Source organism: Manis javanica, chromosome 12, assembly GCF_040802235.1.
Source record: "Manis javanica isolate MJ-LG chromosome 12, MJ_LKY, whole genome shotgun sequence".
Lineage (NCBI taxonomy): Eukaryota > Metazoa > Chordata > Mammalia > Pholidota > Manidae > Manis > Manis javanica.
In genome coordinates, this window is record NC_133167.1 from 90,202,616 (window position 1) to 90,222,778 (window position 20,163).

Below are 20,163 nucleotides of genomic sequence, written 5' to 3' on the forward strand. Positions count from 1 at the left end.
AATAATTCTTCAAAATGAATCCTATCTAAATCTATAAATAATATTTAATGTCTTCAATAATTACATAAGATAAGGGGTCACAAGTAACCAGGTTGAAACAGATCACGGCTGGACATTCCTCCTGTTCTGTAAACACATGCCGCCCTGTTAGTGACAGGGCACTTTATATCCAAGAATGTTTACAAGCACTGCAGCCTGCGGAGCCACTTAGTTCATGAAACAGGTGGGTGATGTCATCCGGGAAGCAGAGGGACAACTTCCAACTTCTACCCATTTGAGATACTAGGTTTCTCGGATTTTCCACCACTTGTACACACAACTGTCTCCTCAGCCAGGAGTGAAGGGAGACCCAACAGTTCTAGAACTGGGTTAAGCTTAATAATGAATTTACTCTAGATCATTTCAAAGGAAAAGAAAAAAAAAAGAATCCTTTGCAGTGTTTTAATGAAAGAAAAAACAGATCAGTAAACAGAGATTCATAAAAGAAACTTCAAGCCAAATACTACATTGCAAGAAAAAAAGAAGGTCTGGTTTTGTAATTCAGGATTCAACAGCAAATGTTTGGTGAGCTGAATCAATATGAAGAGCCTGGATATGGGAGGTCCAGCATCTAGGAGGCCCACGATGTTACAGGGCCCTTGGTACACGGATCCATGTTACAAAGCCCAGCATTCTGCTGAGGTTGCTTATTTTGAGCAAAGAAGAGGAATTAATGATCCCAAGAACTTGGGACCTATTAGAGCCATCATTATAGAATAGATAATTCTGTTGGATATCTGTAACACCAATAGTGTGCTATTCAACGGTTAGTTAATTGTATAAAAATGTGGATGCTATGAAACATAGCCATGTATGTATCACATATCAGCCACACATGTCACACAAAAGTTAAAGTATCCATTTTTGCCTGCAAATTTCCCTCCAACAGATGTGTTTATGCTTCTGCATATAATACAGCACACAGCGGGGCTGAGAGGCTGAGTTATCTAAGGATTATATCTTCCCAGACTGTCATGAAGTAATGTTATACAGCCATAGAGAGGCTGGGCTTTTTTGCAAGTGTGTTATTTAGGACATACAGTTTCAGTAGCTGTTTGAAGAAAGGGGTGAAACCTGGGATGAAAGGGCACTAATCTGGGAGCTATTCAAGAGATGGGTGCACCCCGAAATCCTAATTTGGGCTGGCATGGCAACATTACACTTATGGTATCCAGGGACGGTTCCTCTGAGGATGCCTGAGAACTAAAGAGTGAGAAAAAGGTTGTAACAGCAGTGTGTGCTTCTCCCCCAGACCATTAAGGCTATCCGTTATTTACTCCTTGAAGATAAGGAAAAGCACACTGTACACTTGCACTTACCGTTACAAGGAAAATGACAAGGAGAGAAACACTGCTTTCAAAGCAATACTACTTAATGTCACACACTTTTCTATAAAGCTGGTTTCAAGTCAGCCATTCTTTTTGAATCAAAATATTATTATATGGTTTACATGGTTTAATAAGTGCAAAATGCTCTGGAGGCAGGTAAAAAGTTCCTCCCTGAAGATGACAAGCCTGATGGAAAAGAGAGACAAATACACTAAAAACCAACCTACAGCCAAGGTCTCCCCATTCTTCCGGAAAGACGGTAGAGAGAATATCACTGAAAGATGACAATCTGTCTTGTTTAGTGGGAATCACAAAGTCGTGGGACTGGGAGGCAGGCTGAGGGCCACGGAGGAAGCTCTCCAACTCGAAGAGGAAACATCAGGAAGTCACAACACAGCTGCCTAACTGGCAGATAAGATTTGCAAGACAGAGAAATGCCTGCTTGCTCTTAAATCTTTCCCCCACAGAGCTACCAGTTCATCTGAAATGGCTGTGTTAAGGCATCGCTTTTCCAAACCCTTGACAAAATGCAAACCTGTAACCTAAAAGGGATGCAATTTCAAACCAATGCCCCCTTCTGAATTCATCAGACCACCTACAGAGAACCACAGAAACTTCTGAAGGCACAGCATTCCTGGGCAGTACAGGAGAACACCTGAAGGGCCCCACAAATAGCTCTACAGTTTGGATTAGGGCCAAGGTCCTTTCCATTTACTATGACGACCTTGGAAAGGACAGTCGAGAAAGTCACTTAGGAAGGTTGCCAATCCAGCTGCCCATTCCATACCTTGTTGAATAACAATGCTGTACGGTAGCTCGGCAACATAGGGCAAAAGTAAGGAAAACTAACAGTACACCCTCTTGAGGGCTAGTGAAAAGTAAATAACATGAATCTGATCAGCTACATCTCATTTGAAAAGCATGCCGAGTTATGGTCAGTGACCAAACAATTACTCTCTGTTCAATTTCTGTTTTGCTCAAAACCTGATTAAGATCTTTGCCAAAAAGCAGGTTCAGAAATGCTACCAGTGATGCCAGTAAGAGAACTAGGCAAATCTTGTTTTCTTCCTGCAAGGAACAGGCAAATGCTTCTGCTTATCTTCTTCGGCCACAGTATTACCAAGTGCTGTTAAATTGATTCCTCGGAAGTGCTTTGTAAAATGTGTTGGGGGGATGCTCTAAGTGACTCAAAGCATCTGGATCAATGTTAACTGGGAATTGTAGAGGCAGGGAAAAAAAGCTCTTCTATCTTCTCACACCTCTGCTTTTTCTTTTTTTTTTTTTTTAAGGCATCTTCACTCCCTCACAAACAACTATTTATTTGGGTTGCATCCTCTATCCAAGACAATGTCTAAAGCATCATCAGCCTTCTAACGGAAATCTAAGGTGAAATTGTCATTCATGCCATGTTCTGATTATCAAAGACAAGATCTGTCTGTAGAAAGCCCTCAACTGCCCTATCATTCTATTACATAACCAAAAATTCTGATAAACTTTCTGCTTTCTGGCATCTCTAGGGAACATAAATTAACCGTGTTTATCAAAGAGGTTCTGAAAAATAGAACTGCTAAGCGGGAAGTTTGAGAACTTGTTTGGAGCAGACTGATTCCTGGCACCGGGCTAGCTTTCCTCTGCCTCGCTGACCCCCTGGAATCCCTCTCGGCGGACGCGAGTTGCCCTGTCGCAGGGTTGAAGCTGGGCGAACGTAAGCACACACCGCGACCCCACACCGCGTCCCCTCGGCCCCCAACACCGCGGCACCAGCGGCTCGCGCGGCCTCCCGCTCGACCACCCGCTCTGCACGCCGGGCGCGCGGAGGGGAGACCGCTTCCCGCTTCCCTCGCTAGAGGGCAGACGCGGCCCGCGCAAAGCCCTCCCGGCGCCCGTCCGCCGCGCACCCGGCCGCCGCTCCCGCGCTCCGGTCGGGCTCCCCGGGCTGGGCTCGGCGGCGAGGCGCTGGGAAAAGGCCGCGCCAGCGAGCGGCGCGCGACCTGGACCCCGGAGGACGCGGGCCGGGGCTGCCGCCGCTCCCCCTGCGCGCCGGCTGCGGGCGCCCGGGTGGGGCTCGGCGCGCAGGTGAGGGGCGGCGCCGCGGAGGGCGGACGCCGGGGCGCAGGGCCAGGCGCCGGGAGCGCAGGGCGCGGCGGGCGAGGGCGAGGCGACGGCAGCGGAGGAGGAGGAGGACGCCGGGGACGCCGGAGCCCCGGCCGCGCCGCGCACTCACCTGGGCTCTCGCCGCCCGCCGGCAGCGCGGGCCTCTTGCCGGAGCCTCGGTCCTTCTTCCTGCCCTTCCCCTTGCCTCGGTCGTCTTTGCGCTCGGACATCTCGCCCGGGAGGTGCACGCTGTACGCGGACGGCTCCCGACGGAGGCGATGCGCGACAAGTTTGGTTGGAGGCTGGAACCGGGTGTGGGAAAGTTTGTCCCTCGAGGCGGACAGCGAGCGCCGGGTGCGGGCGGCGGCGTCTCCTGCCGCCTGAGGGGAGCGGCGCGCGGCCGGGCACCTGGGGCCGGCGGGAGCCGCCGCTGTCGGGCTGGTCCTGCCGCGCGGGCCGGTCCTCGGGGCCGCCGCCGTCGGCTCCGGCCGGCGCGCTCGCAGCCGAGGAGGGAGAAGCGTCACCGTGCCGCCCGCTCCGCTCCTAGCCTCTGCGCGAGCCCCGACTTCCCACAAGTTTTTGGGGAACTCCTCGCCGGCTCTTTTTCAATTGCCCCACAGCCACCCACCTCCCGCCCGCAGGTTGGAGGCTGGCGCCTCCTTCTCACCCTCCCCTGGCCTCGCCCCCTCCCTGGTCCCCACCACACCCCCACCCCGAGGCGCGGACACGCCACCGGGAGGAGCCTGGCTCGGCGCTCCGGGCGCAGCCCCTTTCCCTCCCCGAGCCCGGCCGGGCGGGGGGCGGCGGTGCGCCCCGCCGCTGCCCGGAGCCCCCGACAGGGGTCGCTGGAAGCTGCGCCGGCCGCCGCGGCCGCCCGCTGCGCACCCAGCGGCCCCAGGGAGATTCGGAGAGCGAGGGCGCGACCCAGGGGCTCCCTGGCTCCTGGCGCTCCCCGCAGCCCGGCAGCGCCCCGAAGGGCCGGTCCGCTCCCCTCAGTGCCGAGAACCATTGGAGGAAAAAGCGTGGAACCCTGACACCTGCCCCCCAAATTAGGGCTCTGGAACCTTGGGGAGGAGAGGAGTGTTGGCTGTTTTCCCTGAAAGTTTGGGGCGCACTCCTTTCTTTCTCTAATGAAAAACCGCACAGGCGCGGAGGGCAAAGGTAAACCGCGGGGGAGAGGTTTCAGCGTGCACGGGAAGGGCTCGGTGAACCTTAAAGTTGGGCCGATCGCACCATCTTCGGGGACCTGTACCTTGAATGTGTGTGTGCCTGCCTTCCTATGTTTAACGACGTGCCTGGTAGAATGCTCATCCTTAGTCTTTTCCAAAATTAATAATACGATGGCCTCTTCAAAGGAGATGTCCTAACTGTATCTCTCACTACAAATTAATTTTCAAAGCAACTGATCAAACTCCGGTTAAAAAGGCAATAAAAAAAAAAAAACTACTGCAATAGCTGGGAGTCAGTCGCTGAGTTGTCCCGAGAGACAAAGCACATAGGCAGAGGTAGCGTGAGGCACAGTAGAGTGGAGATCTTTCATTCATTCATATGCTCATTTTCCCGGAGTCAAACTTTCCTCAGAACTGCTGGTGAAACCTGCTTCTCTTTCCCTTGTCCTCCCTCTGGTGGAGAATTCTGAAGAGCAGTGAAATCAGAAAACGTTGGCACCCTGCTGCAAAGGACAGAAGTTAAAGGCCAGAGTCATCGTACCACGGAATGACCTAGAATCCTGTCAAGAAATTACTCGCAGGTATAGCACAGGGATGGCTAACTGAGAGTGTTAATGTACAGTGATGGGCTTGTGTTGTGTGAGGTGGGGTGAGTATGAACAATCCGTCTGTGAAATGCACTCCCCTGTAAAAGTGAGTTGCTCCTTTGTTTCCATTCTCTGGAGTTAGGACCAAGTGAACCATTATCTTCCTACAGCCTTTCCCCTACTTTTCTAATTGCTGCTATTTAAATAAAAGTGAAATCTAGAGTGCCTCCTGGCTATGTATGTGGGAAGCGAGGGGGACAAAAACATTCATTTTTTATATTTCTTAAAATAAGAATAATTTTATTCTCATTTAGTTTACTTTGTAATAAGACTGGGTGGGTGTAAGAGATATCTTAGCAGCATTGTCTTCATTGTTTATCTTGAAAAAGCTTGATGGCCAAATATCTTCTGATAACCTTTCAACAAATACCAAATATAAATTGTACTGGGCCATGAAAACAGCAAAATCAGGGGAAAGATTATGACTGTATCTAAAAGGCACTATAATATCCCACAGTCTACTGTAAAAATGAGTCTGAATGTTGTCTGAAATAGCTCTGCTTTCCCAGGAGGGGCCATTGCTCAACAAGCACACAGCAGAATTCAGCAAGGAAGAGCCCTTTCTAAAAAGTACTTTATCTTCAGAATATGAGACCTTGTAAGGGCTTAGTATACAACAGCTACATGTTATCAAATATATCACTGTGTTTAGAATTGATGAATATAGAAAGCAAAATGGATTGGGGAATTAATAAAAAGTTTCAGATCTTCCCAAATAAAACCGGAAGCCATTAGTAAAATCCATACCGATGGAAATACTATAAATAAATCACTTTTGTTTTTGATCTAAATGTTCATAACACAAAACTTATTACTTCCTTATCACAGTAATATTTCAGTGAAAATAATGGAAGAGCCTACAGTTTTGTGATAATTTTCCATTTGAACGACTCTATCATACCAGTTGACATTTTCCCCCAAACTAAACATGAACAGCTACAGAAAAGACTGCTGATATTTCAGAACCTTTGTGATTAAAACATGGCAGTCTCTCAGTAATAGCAGGATTTCTATGGAAATACTTAGGCTGGGGAATGAATGTGTTTGAAGGGAGGGAGGTGGAGATAAATGAACATTCAATAATTGTTTTTCCTTGGTTCGATGTATTAGAAAAATGACAAAAACCATGATAAGTGTTGAAAACACATTAAGGGAAGATGATGAAGTGGCAGTTGCATGACAAGGCTTCCTAGGATTATGTTGAGATTCTGGGGTCATATTTTAGATGTCAATTGCAGCTGAGTTGTCAGGAAATCCAGGACAAAGTCCAAAATAATTTTCAGGGGGTTATATTTCTCCATTATTTATGCCTCACTAAAAGATTAACCAAGTAAAAGTCCGTTTCTTCAATAGTTAAAACATCAATGAGATTTATCAATAGTTGGAGATTGTCCTTAAATTACTCATCTCTGGTCAGGAAGTAGCAAATGATTTTGTGTTATTTCATCTTTTCAAAAAACATTGGAAATTATCAGAACAAGAGATGAAGAAAGGAGGAAGAATATTTTGCTTTCTTGAAAACCAGAATATTAATCTCAATTGTATAATTTAGAAATTAAGATGTATCTTTATGGTATAATTTTCCTAATTGGTTGTATATTGTTCATCTCTTAGAATTTGTATCATAAAAGGCTCTCAGGGAACATATGTCAATCTGTCAACATATGTCAACTCCTGAAAAATAGTGATTTATAAATAAGCAACTTAAGAAATAAAAACAAAATGGAGATCTTACATTAATGACAGCTTAAAATAAATGAAGTCATGTGCCATAACATTTTTTCTCTGGCTAGGTTTAACTTTTAAAGCACTCTTAGAATCTCCTAAGATGGCCAAATATGCCCTTTCTCTCAGTCGTTCCCATTTGGAAAATACTCCAAGAAAATTTAAAAAGAAAAATAAATAAAATGAAAGGATATAAGCATGGGAAGATAAGATTGTATTTTTGCAAAATATTGTGCATATTGATAGAAGTGGGAATTTAATTTAGCAGTCTGTAAATAGATACTTCTTTTAACTTACTAAAAATTGAACAACTTAAGATAATTTGTATAAAGATTACTTTTTTAAAGACTGCAACAAAGTTGGCATTAACAAAGATGCATGAATGCAAAAGAAAATCTCACTTATCAGAACGAGCTCCAAAACAATGCCTAAACGTGCATGATGTATTCAATTCCTTCACTCAGCAAGTCTTTACTGAACTAAATGCTAGACAATAGAGAAACAGGAAAAAAAAAAAGAAAAGAAAGAAATTGCCTTGTATCTCACAAAGCTAAAATATTGTGAGAAAGGCATACAAACAAATTCTTATATTACAAATGGAACTCATAAAATTTGGGGCATCTTTTAAAAGGAAAAGAACACAAAATTAAAAATACAAATTTAAATCCAAGAATGTCCAATGGGCCCTTGGGTGAGAGAGGCCCCTGAAGAGTAAGCTTCAGGAGCTTCATGGTAAATTCACCTCTAGTTGATTCCAAGCATATTCCACCATCTGCACAATTACAGTAATGGTAAGGGACAATTCCATGCTATCTGAGTGATTAGGTAGATAATGCTATGGCTAAAATTGGAGACATTAACAAGCAATCTAAAGAAATACATGCAAAACTGAATGAGGCAAAGACTATCTTGTGAGGAAAATGAGATGAAAGGAGCCTTAAGAATCCACACATTAGCAACTGTCCTGTGTTTAGTTAGACTCAGAATCAACATGCAAGTCCAGTTAAACAAAAGGCTCCTGACCAGCGGGAAAGTGGGAAAGGGTGTCCTCCCTAACATTTGGCAGATATTTAACAGAACTACTAATGAATTCTATTCTGTCTGCTGGGAAAAGAGTCAGTTTGTTTACAAAAATTGTGAGTGTAGAACACCCCCCACAATTTGAAAAAGGTAACATTCAAATGAACATGGAAATAAAATCTATGTTTATGTTTTTCTATATATTCCTACGGTTTTAAAAAATGACTACACACTAATGATGACTGTTATTATTTATCATTATTAATGATGGTTACTTTTATGATTGTAGGGATACATCATAGATTAAAAATGGATTATATGGTTGAATACTAGTGCCTAATTTCTTTTTATGGACTCTATTTGATAAATAGGCTGGTGTTATAAATCTCTTGTAATCAGGAAGGAAGACTTAATAGTTTTTGAATATTTTCATTTCTTTTAAGAACATCATCTCATGCAATGTTTCAATTTCTCTTCCTCACCTCCATGCTAATTATCTTTATCTTCCTCAATCCACTAGCCATATATTTAATTCATATGTGTATGTGATGCAAATAATTCAAATTTATATATACACATATATTCACACACACATACACAGACATACATGTGTGTATACACCTGTATTTCTGTGTGTGGATATATTTATGCATGTGGGTGTGTAGTTATTGTTTTTCTGTTTTGGGAATGAGAAACATCATCTGTATTTGAATGTGAGTCTATAAAAGGCCAGAGATTATATATCTTCCCTCCACTTTTTTCATATTTCTATTCCTTAGAATCCTCAGTGCCATACTTTACATCCAGTGAGCACTAAATAGTTTTGCATGGAATGAATTTTAGATAGAACAGGATGGATATAAAAAGCCTGGTTCTGATATTACCATTTTCCATTATCAGTGACTCCCCACTCTGACAGCCATCTTTGGCACCTTTTCTGCATCCAGCCCATGCCCAAGTCCTGTCATTTTGACATTAGTCTCCTTTTATCCCTCTTCACCTAATACCACCCAAATCCAAGCCCTTTGCTTAGCTTTGCTTTGAGTACAGCAAAGATTTATCCCTGGACTCTTGATCCCTCAAAATATTTTGCAGAATATAGCAGTCTGAGGACTCTTTTTGAAATGTAAATCTAACTCAGTCACCCTTTGCTTCCCAGAATCAGATCTAATGGCCTTTAAAGGCTAGGCTGGGCCTAACTCCAGCCTTATCTCATTGTGTTTCATCACTCATTCTGTAGTTCATTCAAGGAGGCCTTTTTGCAACAAGCCTCTAAAGTTTGCCATTCTTTTGGGCCTCAGGGCCTTTGCACTTGCTGTTTCTTCTGCTGAACTTTTCTACAACTACTACACTTTGCCTAATGCCACTTGCCTTTCAAGCTCCATTTGAATTGAGTTGCTTGGAAAACCTTTCCATTACCTTTGGAAACTGGTTCAATCTCCTATCACACTTTGTATCTCCTTCATAACATTTCTTCCAGTTTGTTATTATTATATAATTGTTTCTGTATTTTTTTAAACAACTATCTGTTCCCACTGGGCATTAATCTCTCCGAAGGCAAACACTGTGACAATTTCAAGTTTCATATTATATCTCTAGCACTGTGCCTGTCTCATCATAGCCAATTGCATGCATTTTGTTAATGGATGAGTAAATGAGGATAAACATAATTACTCTCATATGCATATAAGACTGTGCATACACATGTATTTGCATACTTAAGTTCATTGGCCAAACTTTAAAGTTATAATGATGATTATGATACCAGGCATGACACTTGGGTTAACTTCTGTTGAAATAAGCCTTTCCAAGAACAAACACATAAAATTAAAATCTTGACTAATAAGTATAATCTCTCAATACTTTAAGAGGTGAGGTAATAACTTTTGTAAAATGCTAAAACCCCAGAAAGGATAATTACATTTTTTCCTATTTTGCCTCTGCAAGTTTCACCTAGATTACATTGACTGTCTCCATTTCCTCTCTTGGATTCTCGGGAGGTGTCAGAGAGACCCATAAAACAGTCCGGTTTTATTTTAGCAAGGATGTTCTAACAAAATAGTAATGGTTGAAAACCTGCAAACACTGCAAGCATTATTAAAAGAGAGTGAAAAAACCCCTTTTCAGCCTGGGCATAATCTAAGGCTTCTCTCCCCATAAGATTATTGTTTACCTCACAGACCAGCGGTAAGTCTGTATGTGGTCATTGCAGCAAATTGCGTATCACCTTAAAACTAGCTTTGAGTTTAGCCTTAATTCCTCTATTCTTCTTCCTTCCCATTGTCCATCCATACAGCAAACGCAAAGGGATCGCTCCACAGGTATCTGAGGTTCACATTCTGTGTACCTCTCTAATCTACAGCCAAGGAGTCAGAAGCTTCTATGTCTTTTAAGAGCCATTCCACAAGATCCTTTCTAAAGTTACATCCTTCCTTTCAAGAGGCACTTTATTCATTATTATGAAAAGATTTACCCCTGTGACATTTATAATGATGCTAAAATATAAATTTAGTGTCATGAGTGATGAATTAGTACTTCGAATGTTTAAACAGCGTAATTGAACAAATTAACTCTTTTCTTTGGTATGTGCCATAAGAGACACCTGGTAGAAAGCATTTCCAAAACAGATTATAGTACATAGGCAATTACTTCATAATGTCATCATGATAACTGGGCTTTATGGAAAGAAGCACGGACCCACAACATTCTGTATCTGGCCCAGATATGTAATAACACCGCAATTATCCTTTTTTCCTTCTTTCCCACATAATTCCTTCTCACTTGCTTACTAAATCTTTATGAATACTCCCCCACCCCCTTTTTCTTTTTCCAGTTCCTCCTCATGTTAGAGACCAATACTTCATACATCTGACTTGACTTGGGATTTTTAGTTTTAAGTGAGGAGTCAAGCGTGGAGTTCTCAGCGGAATGTAATAGTCATCTCCACCCCTGGACCCAGGCCTAGAATTCAGTTATTCTGCTATGGACTAACTTTCAACACACTGTATGTTTGGGGATTTTTGTGTATCTGTGTGTTAAAAAATATATATCTTTCAATTCTCATTCATTTGGGAAAAGAATTTCACAAGTATGAACAACTGAAAAAGGCAAGTCATCTTTTTAAAGATGATTTAGCAGAACAATTAGCTAACTTGACAGAACCCAAATGACCATCCAAAACATAACTGGTGGCCAACCATGCAGAAGATTACATTCTTATGGAAAATGTTGCCTTTTCTGCTTAATCATAAAGATTGGCTTTGTTCCAACTCCTTCTCATAGGTTTAAGATGGAAACCGCCTCATTCAAATGGTACAGGGAGCTCTGGTCTTGCCTAGGGTCTTACCCAGCATGTAGAATTCTTTGGGGCCCAGAGAAATTCTGGGGGTGATCCTGGACCCTAGGTATATAGCTGGATATCTAAGAATACGTGTGGATTAGCATTTGTGAGTGATCTTTGTTTGGTTGCAGAGTGGACTGAGATCTCTGAGATTCCATAGGGCTGATAGATTCAGGAACAAAAATTCTGTCTGTCAGTCCAGTTGAGACTCCTGCGTTTAAGACAGACCAAAACCAGCCCTGGTTTTACAGCTAAGAAGAGAAAGTCATTTTTACTTAGGTGTCACTTATCTTGCTTTGGAATTGAATGCTCTTTCATTCTGTTATTATTTTTGTTGCTTTCAAAAGACAGTCTAACAGAATGAGGGGGAGATTCACTATCACTTAATTTTCATGATAATAAGTAGACCACCGAGTGCCGGCAATGTGCTAGGATCCATCAGTGTGTGTTTACTATGGGTACTAAAGCTGTAGTTCTACTTCAGAATGTCAAGAACTTACATATTTTCTCAGCCTCATTTTTTTCTTCTAAAATGTCCTTGTTTTCCTCTTACCTAAGAAGCTTGCATTAGAGTGTTATCGATTCTTTCTGACCCTTGTCCTATTGCTGTGCTCACCCTGCCAAACGTCAGGTCCCCAGGTCCCCTGTTTGCTCCATGAACAGCATCCTTCCCCATTCTAACCGAGTAGCCGTGACCAAGCCTTGCTTTTGACTTTTCCTTTCCTTTTACCGCCAAACACTCAATTCTTTTTCATTTATCAGCTCAAGGAATCCACCTCCTTCCCACCTCACCACCAATCTTAATGAAACTGCTCCAAATTCCCCAGTGCCTTCCTGAGTGTCATAGGAAGTGCCCTCTTTACAGTCCTCACGCCTGGGGAGCATGGATCCCCGCATTATCTTGAAACCCATTCCTGAGACTCAGGTAATAGCTCAGTGACAGAACTTTCTCAGTCTCTTTTCCTGAAATTCTTTTTTTCTTCCCCCACCTGCCTTTTAAATGCTGGCTCACGGCCCAGTATTCAAACCTTGGTTCTTAACTGTATGACAACCCTATGAAAATGACATTCTCTGCCACTCTCAAATGTTGATAATAAACAAATGTATATGCATATATATATAGCGCTAATTATTTTTTCTGAAGTCCCAAGTTTCTGTTTCCAACCACCTGAAACTGAACAGTTTATTCATCTCCACACCCATCTCCCCCACCCCCCCAAAAAACCAGACATGACTCAGGATCAGAAACTAGGAAATTCCTCCCATCTTCCTTTCCTCCTCTGATTCCAGTCATTTGGGGGCCCAGTTCCAGTACAGTCACCTCTGAAGTGTTTATACTCACCACCGACCTCCTCCAGTCTGGATCCTCCATGTTTCTTTCTCTGGACTTTTCTAAACTCTCCTCTGACTCCTTAGTTTCCGTTCTCTCACCTAGCCCTCCTCCTTCCTGGTACCAGGGCTAACCTTCTAAACTATAGCTATTATTTATCATTGCTTATGTAATATCTCTTTTGGATTCCTCCTCAGAGGCGAGCCAGGTCCTTCCCAATCCAAGTGCTACAAATATTCAATCATTTCTATCTTCTCCCATGTGTTGGGTGGACTCTGGTCAAACTGCACTGTATCTTTTCTTACCTCTATGCCTTTAACTGTTTTTCCTCCTACCTAGAATTTCCTTCCCCTTTTCTTCCTCATAGATGTCTACTCTTCCTTCCAGACCCATCCTAAAACTCACCCCTTCAGCCTGCTTTTTGCTGGTGCTCCCCAGTAGAACCAAGTCCTTGGAAGCCTATGTGACTTCCTTATATACATATCTTCAGCTTAGCACCTATGTTATTGTGATTATTTGTTCTCTAGTATGTCTGTCTGCTATGCAAGAATGATACATGAGATGCCTCATGTCTACATCTTGTTAAAGTATACAGCCAACATATGTATATTAAAACTAATAGATTATAAGTATATTCCAAGAATGTACCATTTACATTTAATTCAACTTTAGAGTGACTGAGCAGCAGTTGAAATGTTTGGAACTTTTCCAGATTAAAACTTCTACTCTACTGCAAACTGGACTTCCATGAAGTAACCACAACTTTTCCAAGCTCAGCAGCTATACTAACTATTTGAATTGATTTGTTCAACCAAAATTACAGTTAGCAGGAGTTATGAACAAGACCACCTCATTTCTATCACCACACTTTTATACACTTAAATCCACTTTAGTCCCTTTTGTACCTACTCTATGCCTTATTTCCCCATGTTAAAAAAAACTGGTATGGTAACTTCAACATTTATTCCTCATTAACCATAATAAAGAGGTTATGAAAGTTCACCTAATCCCTTATTTATAAATTCCTCTTTAAAGAAAAATAACTATTATGTATCTCCTTCATTTTGATTTCAAAAAAATTAAGTATAACTCTGGAAGGGAAAAGTAAAGAATCCCTTTATGCAGTTGGTATGTTTTGATTGCTTGAGATGGCCTGCCTCTCAGAGGGTGCTTGTCAATCACTCAGCAGCCCCATGTACCTCCCCCAATCTCTGTCTATATATCCTGACAGCCTCCAAGGGTCACCATGGGCCTGGATGGAAGCTTATCTTCAGGAAAGCACCAGTGAGTCAGAAAGAGCTTTGGATTCTGACTTCACAGCTATTGCCTCATCTGTAAAATGGGCACTTTAATATCTATTGCAACAGGTCACTGTTGTGAACATTAAATAAGCTCATGTGGGTCAAGTGTCCAGCACTAGGAAAATAGCACCTCTCTTTGTTGTCATTGTCCCCTAACTTCCAACTGCTATTGCTCCTACCAACCTGGCCCTCATTTCTCCAAACATCTCTGAATCCTGGCCAACTTTACTAAAAGGAGATTTATGCCAAAAGAAAGGGTAATTATTTTTTACTCTTCAGTAACTGCTGAATGGCTAATTCTGAATTATCCCAGGCCATTGGCATTTAAATCTACAAAGAACAAAGAAAACCAATAAAAATCACATATTTGTATGAATTTGACGTTTTCACCATACTGCTCCTAATTTACTTCCTTGTGTCATCCCTTTCTGGGTTTTCTGTAGGGCAGATGACTTTGAATTGGCTCAATGGGAGGCAAAAGAGGGGAAAAGATGGTAAAAAGGAAATCTAGTACTTGAATGAGTAGAGTATTACCGATTTGATACAGAATTCTAATTCTAATCACAATATTCCTATCATACAGGTTTACACACTCTATGTGATTGCCTCCCTGTGCGTACAGGTGGGACCTACAGATATTATGTGATACCACTCCTGTGATTAGGTTATCAATCAGTTGACTTTGGGCTCAAGAGGGAGATTATTTTGGGTGGGTCTGATGTACTCACGAGAATCCTTGAAAGGAGGGCTGAGCCGTTCTTTCTGGCTTTGAAGACTTAGATGCCACACAGTGAGAGGCTCACATGCCTAAGGATGGAGAACGGCCCCTTAGAGGTAGAGCCACCCTGGCTGACAACCAGCAAGAGAACAGACCTCAGTCCTACAGCCACAAGGAACTGAATCCTGCCAATAACCCAATGAGCCTAGAAGAGGACCTGGGCTCCAGATTAGAACACAGCCCAGTCAACTCCTTGGTTTCAGCCTTGCAAGATGCCAAGCAGAGGACCCAGTTGTACCATGCCCACACTTCTGACCCACAGAACTGGGAGCTAATAAATGAGTGTTGTCTCAGGGTGCTAAGATTGCAGCAAGTTGTTACACAGCAGTAATAAGCTCATGCAGTTATATAAAAACATTTGGATTCATATAGTGCTTCAGATGGCAAGGATTGGGGGTGGTGAGGGGTGATGAATAGCAAGAATGGTTGGAATCTGGAGTGACTTTGCCAGCTCTGCCCCTTCCTAGTTATATGGATTTGTGGAGTCACTTAACTTTCTCTGCTTTTACTTTCCTCATCGGTGAAAGGACGAGATGAATAATGGACCAGATGCCTGCAAGGTGATTTCCAAGGTCTAAAAGTCCTGTTATATTATGTTTTACATCCTTAGGTTATAAAACTCTCATTTTTCAAAAGGATAAAACAAGGCACATGGTAATTTGGAATAGTTCACAGATATCAGGAGATGAAATCCTAGCCTCTTTATTCATAGACCATCCTGTCTCCAACCCTTTCTCTGAGCTCCAGCCAGATCTCACAGACATCAAATGGACTTCATGGAGGTTTATGAGCCTCATCCACAGGTCCAAGTGGGACCTGAAGTGTTGTGGCCTTTTTCTGTTTTAGGAGAGTAGAGGCTTGTTTTTATTTCTCACAGGGATTTTTGGTATATGTTTTTGCCAAAATAACCAGTAAGATAAAGTACCTGCCATGGAGATGAATGCTATATAAACTTTGATATGTATTCATGGCAGACATAAAGAGCTTTTCTACAAATAATAACAATTCAACTCAAAAATATATCACCAGCTAAGGATTCATTAGGGAAATGTATACATGTTCCTAAGGAAAGTCCATGGTCCTGAAGCAGCAAAAATTTTGGCATAGATAAGAAATATGTTTAACTGTGCTGTTTTTGCTCTAGTATATAAGTTTTTATCTTTTGATCTATATAAGTAAACCAAAGGGAAACTTCTTTAGGAGTTTTAGGAGACAGAAAATCAGAGTAAAATGTTTCAAGTCCACAAAATCAGCTGGAATGAAATTGTAGCTATGAAATTTAGAGCAAGTTTTCTCTCAACAAGTTTTACTATATTACTAAGACTAGATGAACTTATCTCCTTTTTCCAACATCTCATTAAAACATAAAACATTCCCTAAAGTCACTTCGGCTCAAATGTGTTTTTCAATGAAAGCTGTGGTATGCACTGACTAATTCCAAGAAATCAAAGTAATCTAAAATTTTCAAATCCTGGAACAATCTCAGAATGCTCAGTAATATAACATGCTTTAACTCAGTCCATTGAGTACCTATATAGGCAAATTAAAATGGATAATAATAGAATATATTGAGACAGTTTTGACAAATTGCACCCTAATTCTGAAAGATGTTGGAATTGAAGTCTGAACTATCCATATTGGGTCTGTACATTGATGAAACTGTCTATACAATCAGACATCAATGTTTTTGCAGACAGAGCCTCAGACCGTCAATAAAAGCTCCTCATGAACTTAAATGTTTTAACACTGCCATTCAGTGATGATGGGGATTCATATTTAATTAGATTTATATGTCTTCCATCACATTTTCCATGTTTTGAAAATATCTGAACTATGGTGAAATTAAGGTGAAACCAATAAAATGTAAGCTTCAGTGCTTCACACTTGCAAGTCCCTTTCAAGGCCTGTAACTAATTTCATATTAGCAGTTTTCCTTCCTTTTTTTTAAAGGGCCTCCAAAATTTATCCTCTTTGAAGGGCACTATAAATATAGTTTGAGGAATATATTAAAAATGCAGACAGATTTATCAGTTTGGGTTTGCCATCTTGACATTTGACTAAGTAGTTGATTTTTTTTTTTTAATGTTGCAAGTGTTGGCTTTTGCATTACCATGAAGGACTGCGATGGTTCTCCCCTTCCCACTATAGAGAGCAAGCCCCACTAGACCACATTTTGAAAACATGGGTTTGTAAACCTCTGAAATTTTCTGGGTAAGGAAACACATGCTGGTAAAGAGAAGTTCCTCTTTCTACCCTCATGAGAATGATACCTTTTTGCTCATTGAAACCATAACTAGGGCCATCAAAAATACAGTTCTATTTGCATACATTTCTTTTAAAAATGGTCCAGAGTACAAAAATAACTACTGTTTTTACCTTATTCTTTGGCCTAATCTTCTTTCCTTCCATCAACTATCTTAGAAAATAAGGACCATGGCTGATTATATTCTCATATATCACTGATCAAAGCTCTATCTACCTTCTTAATAATGAATACATATTTACCCATTAAATAGGTGATAAGTTCTTTGAGGGCAGAGTCAGTTGTTATTGGCATTTTACATCTTTCATATACTGGATATAGAGCTTCTTATCTGTTAGGTATGTTGAAACTATTTGATGGATAATTAATGAGTCTATTTTCTAAGGTGTTTTTTTAGTTACCAGTGCTCAATTTTGGTACATACTCATATTTTTCTCCTTAAAATTGCTAAATGTATTATTTTTAAGAGTTATTCTAGGATAAAGTTAAATTAAGAATTTTAATGGTAGTAAGCAATATTAATCCAAAGGAGATTGTCTCAGCTCCTACATGATTCTAAAATAGTCTGTTCTATGAGTGTATCAAGGAGGAAAATATCACATAGTGAGTTAATTATTCAAGTTAAATTCACCAGAATCAGTTACTTCAGTCAAAACATTCTAGTTGCCCCAGTGCAAACCTAGTCTAAAATTAAGTTTATAGGTCTTTTATAGCTACATAACTAAACCAAATCACTTTTATCCTACTTAAATTTCTAGAGTTTCATATCCTGATTACAAACAGAGAAGTTTAGGATTATATTTTCAAGGTCAAGCTCTTAACAGCAGTAATGTTTTTTGTGGCTGTTGTTGGTAATGACGTCTCCAAATGTTATCATCACAGGAAACTGCGTATTTCTTCTATTGTTTGTATATATGCATTTATATACACATAAGAAAACATTTGTAATTTCTCCCAATGTTATGGACCTAAACTATGAAAGATCAAGACAAAAATGTTAAATGTGAAAATGGAAGCATTTTTTTTTTAGGTTTAGAAAAATATCAAGTTGTGTCAACATGTAGTATACTAAGACATAGGTTGTATCTACAAAATGTCAAAACATACAAACCAGACAGGAAGAAAAAATTAGTAATGTACAGAAACTTTTTTTCTAGACTGTGGAAATTATCTGCAATTGTTGCCTTTTGGGAAAAATGTTTTTAAATTTATGCATAAGTTGTTTCTTGAAGCATTTTAAAAATTAAAATGTTAGCACAGTCATGAATAAATCATATCTTGTCATGGAATGAAATGGGAGACCTCCCGCATACAAGTCTTTAAAAACAACTCTCCATAAAATTTCTATTAATACATGGTCAAGTGAGCGTATCATGATTTATAAAAATAAGGATTCTCTAAAGAAACAACATGGCTGAAAAGAAAGTGTAATGAAAATAGCATTATTTACAATGTCAATTATAATTTTGAAAATGATATATCTTAAAGCAGATGTTTCCATAAGACAAATTCTAATACCATTAAGAGCAGCTTGATAAACACAGCTGTTTTCATCTTAGTTAGAAAAGCCCTGTTTCTCCAAGCTGGTTTAATTGCATGTCAAGTGAAAACATGTTTTGTTCTCATTAAGCACCATTATAATTTCTGATAGGAAGTTGCAGGCACTTTGAAATAACAGCACCTTAACTGCAAAGTCATTTTGGGGAACAAACAAACATTCTAAAAACATTTGGAACACGTATCAGCTTCAATGAGGCAGGGAGTAAAATCGTGAGAAATTTTCTAATTTGTAAGACAAATGGATGTAAGCCAAGTTAGCTTGCAGACATACTTGAAAAATCTTTGCTGATCTTTACTTTGGTAAACACAAGCTCTGATTCAACCATAATTGTAACAAATATTATTTCTTGAAATTTTAATGAGTTACTGGTACATAATTGAATCTAGGTTCTGCTTGTATTGTGGATATGTGATCTCTGTAAAAGAGAATGTTTATTGCTTGCCATAACTGATTGTTGATAGAGAAACCACAGTCTAGCATGCCCAGGACCATCCTGGTTTATACCTGTGATCCAGGTACTATTACTAATAGTGCTTTGTTCACTCTCATATATGCTTGTATTAGTCCATAATTTATAGTTATTTAGTTATAATACATTTTTGTTTGGGGAATTATCTTTGTTTTTGGCTGTCATTTATTTGGCATTGATTTGTATGCCTGGCATTGTGCTGTTTCATATGCCTCTATGTCACTTAACCTTCACAATAACTCTATGAGGTAGGCAATATTTTTCACTTCATCATTTATAGATGCATACATTAAAGTAGAGAATTTTAAGATTCTATATCTCAAAAAGTTACCTAAGACTATGTCTATACAACATCATAAGTACTAAAACCATTTCAAAAGTTTCAACAGTGTTTAGGTATTTGAGCACACAGTATCATTTTACATTGACCCAATAACATTTGAAGATGGCCTTTTTATTCAACTTGCACAGTTTCTCTTTTTTAGATTCTTCTTTCATAACTGGCTTAAACTCTTTAGCAAAGAAACAGTGAGAAACCTTGCTTTTCTTGACTATATTATCAGAACAATCTCTTCTCTAAATGTAATTAATGTTTCATTACTTTTTAGGAAAAAACAACAAAAAAAGAAAGTGCAAACATAAAAATGGGTAGATTAAAGTGGTTTTCTTGGAAGTACTTATAAGTGACTGGGTTAGGACAACTCAGTAGATTACAGGATATTCTCAAGTTCCTTCTTTCTCTCTTTCTCTTTTTTTTCTAGATTTGTTTTTCAGAATTTTTGCTAGAATTTCATGGTCAGTACTTTTCTGGTTTTCTCATTTCTAGTAAGTCACAGACAACATCTCCCAAATATAACTTCTAAGCTCCAAATACCCAACTGTTATTAACAGGTAGTTTGTTTGGGGGATATGAAAATAATTACTCACTAGAACAAAATGCCTGACTTTCACTAGAGCAACTGTATACAAGTATTATTTGTGGGGCTGGTTATGCTTCATATATGGAATGGGGATGGAATTGAGGAGGAGAAAGGAATGGAGATGTAAATCAATTCTAATTGAGAGGCCTGGAAGGCATACAGACATAAATCTAACTACT

General features: G+C 40.3%; 1 protein-coding gene across 6 annotated transcripts in view; it reads right to left on the reverse strand.

Moving 5' to 3' along the window:
• The window catches only part of NRG1 (neuregulin 1), a 988,266-nt gene that overhangs the window by 194,099 nt on the left and 774,004 nt on the right, over positions 1-20,163 (reverse strand). The window contains exon 1 of one of the 6 annotated variants that reach the window (XM_073219028.1): positions 3,592-3,724. The exons of the other annotated variants lie outside the window; for them this stretch is intronic. Coding sequence (XP_073075129.1) covers positions 3,592-3,691 — 100 coding nt within the window. The 5' untranslated portion in view covers positions 3,692-3,724. Of the gene's footprint in view, positions 1-3,591; positions 3,725-20,163 lie in introns of those variants that run through there. 6 annotated transcript variants of the gene reach the window in all.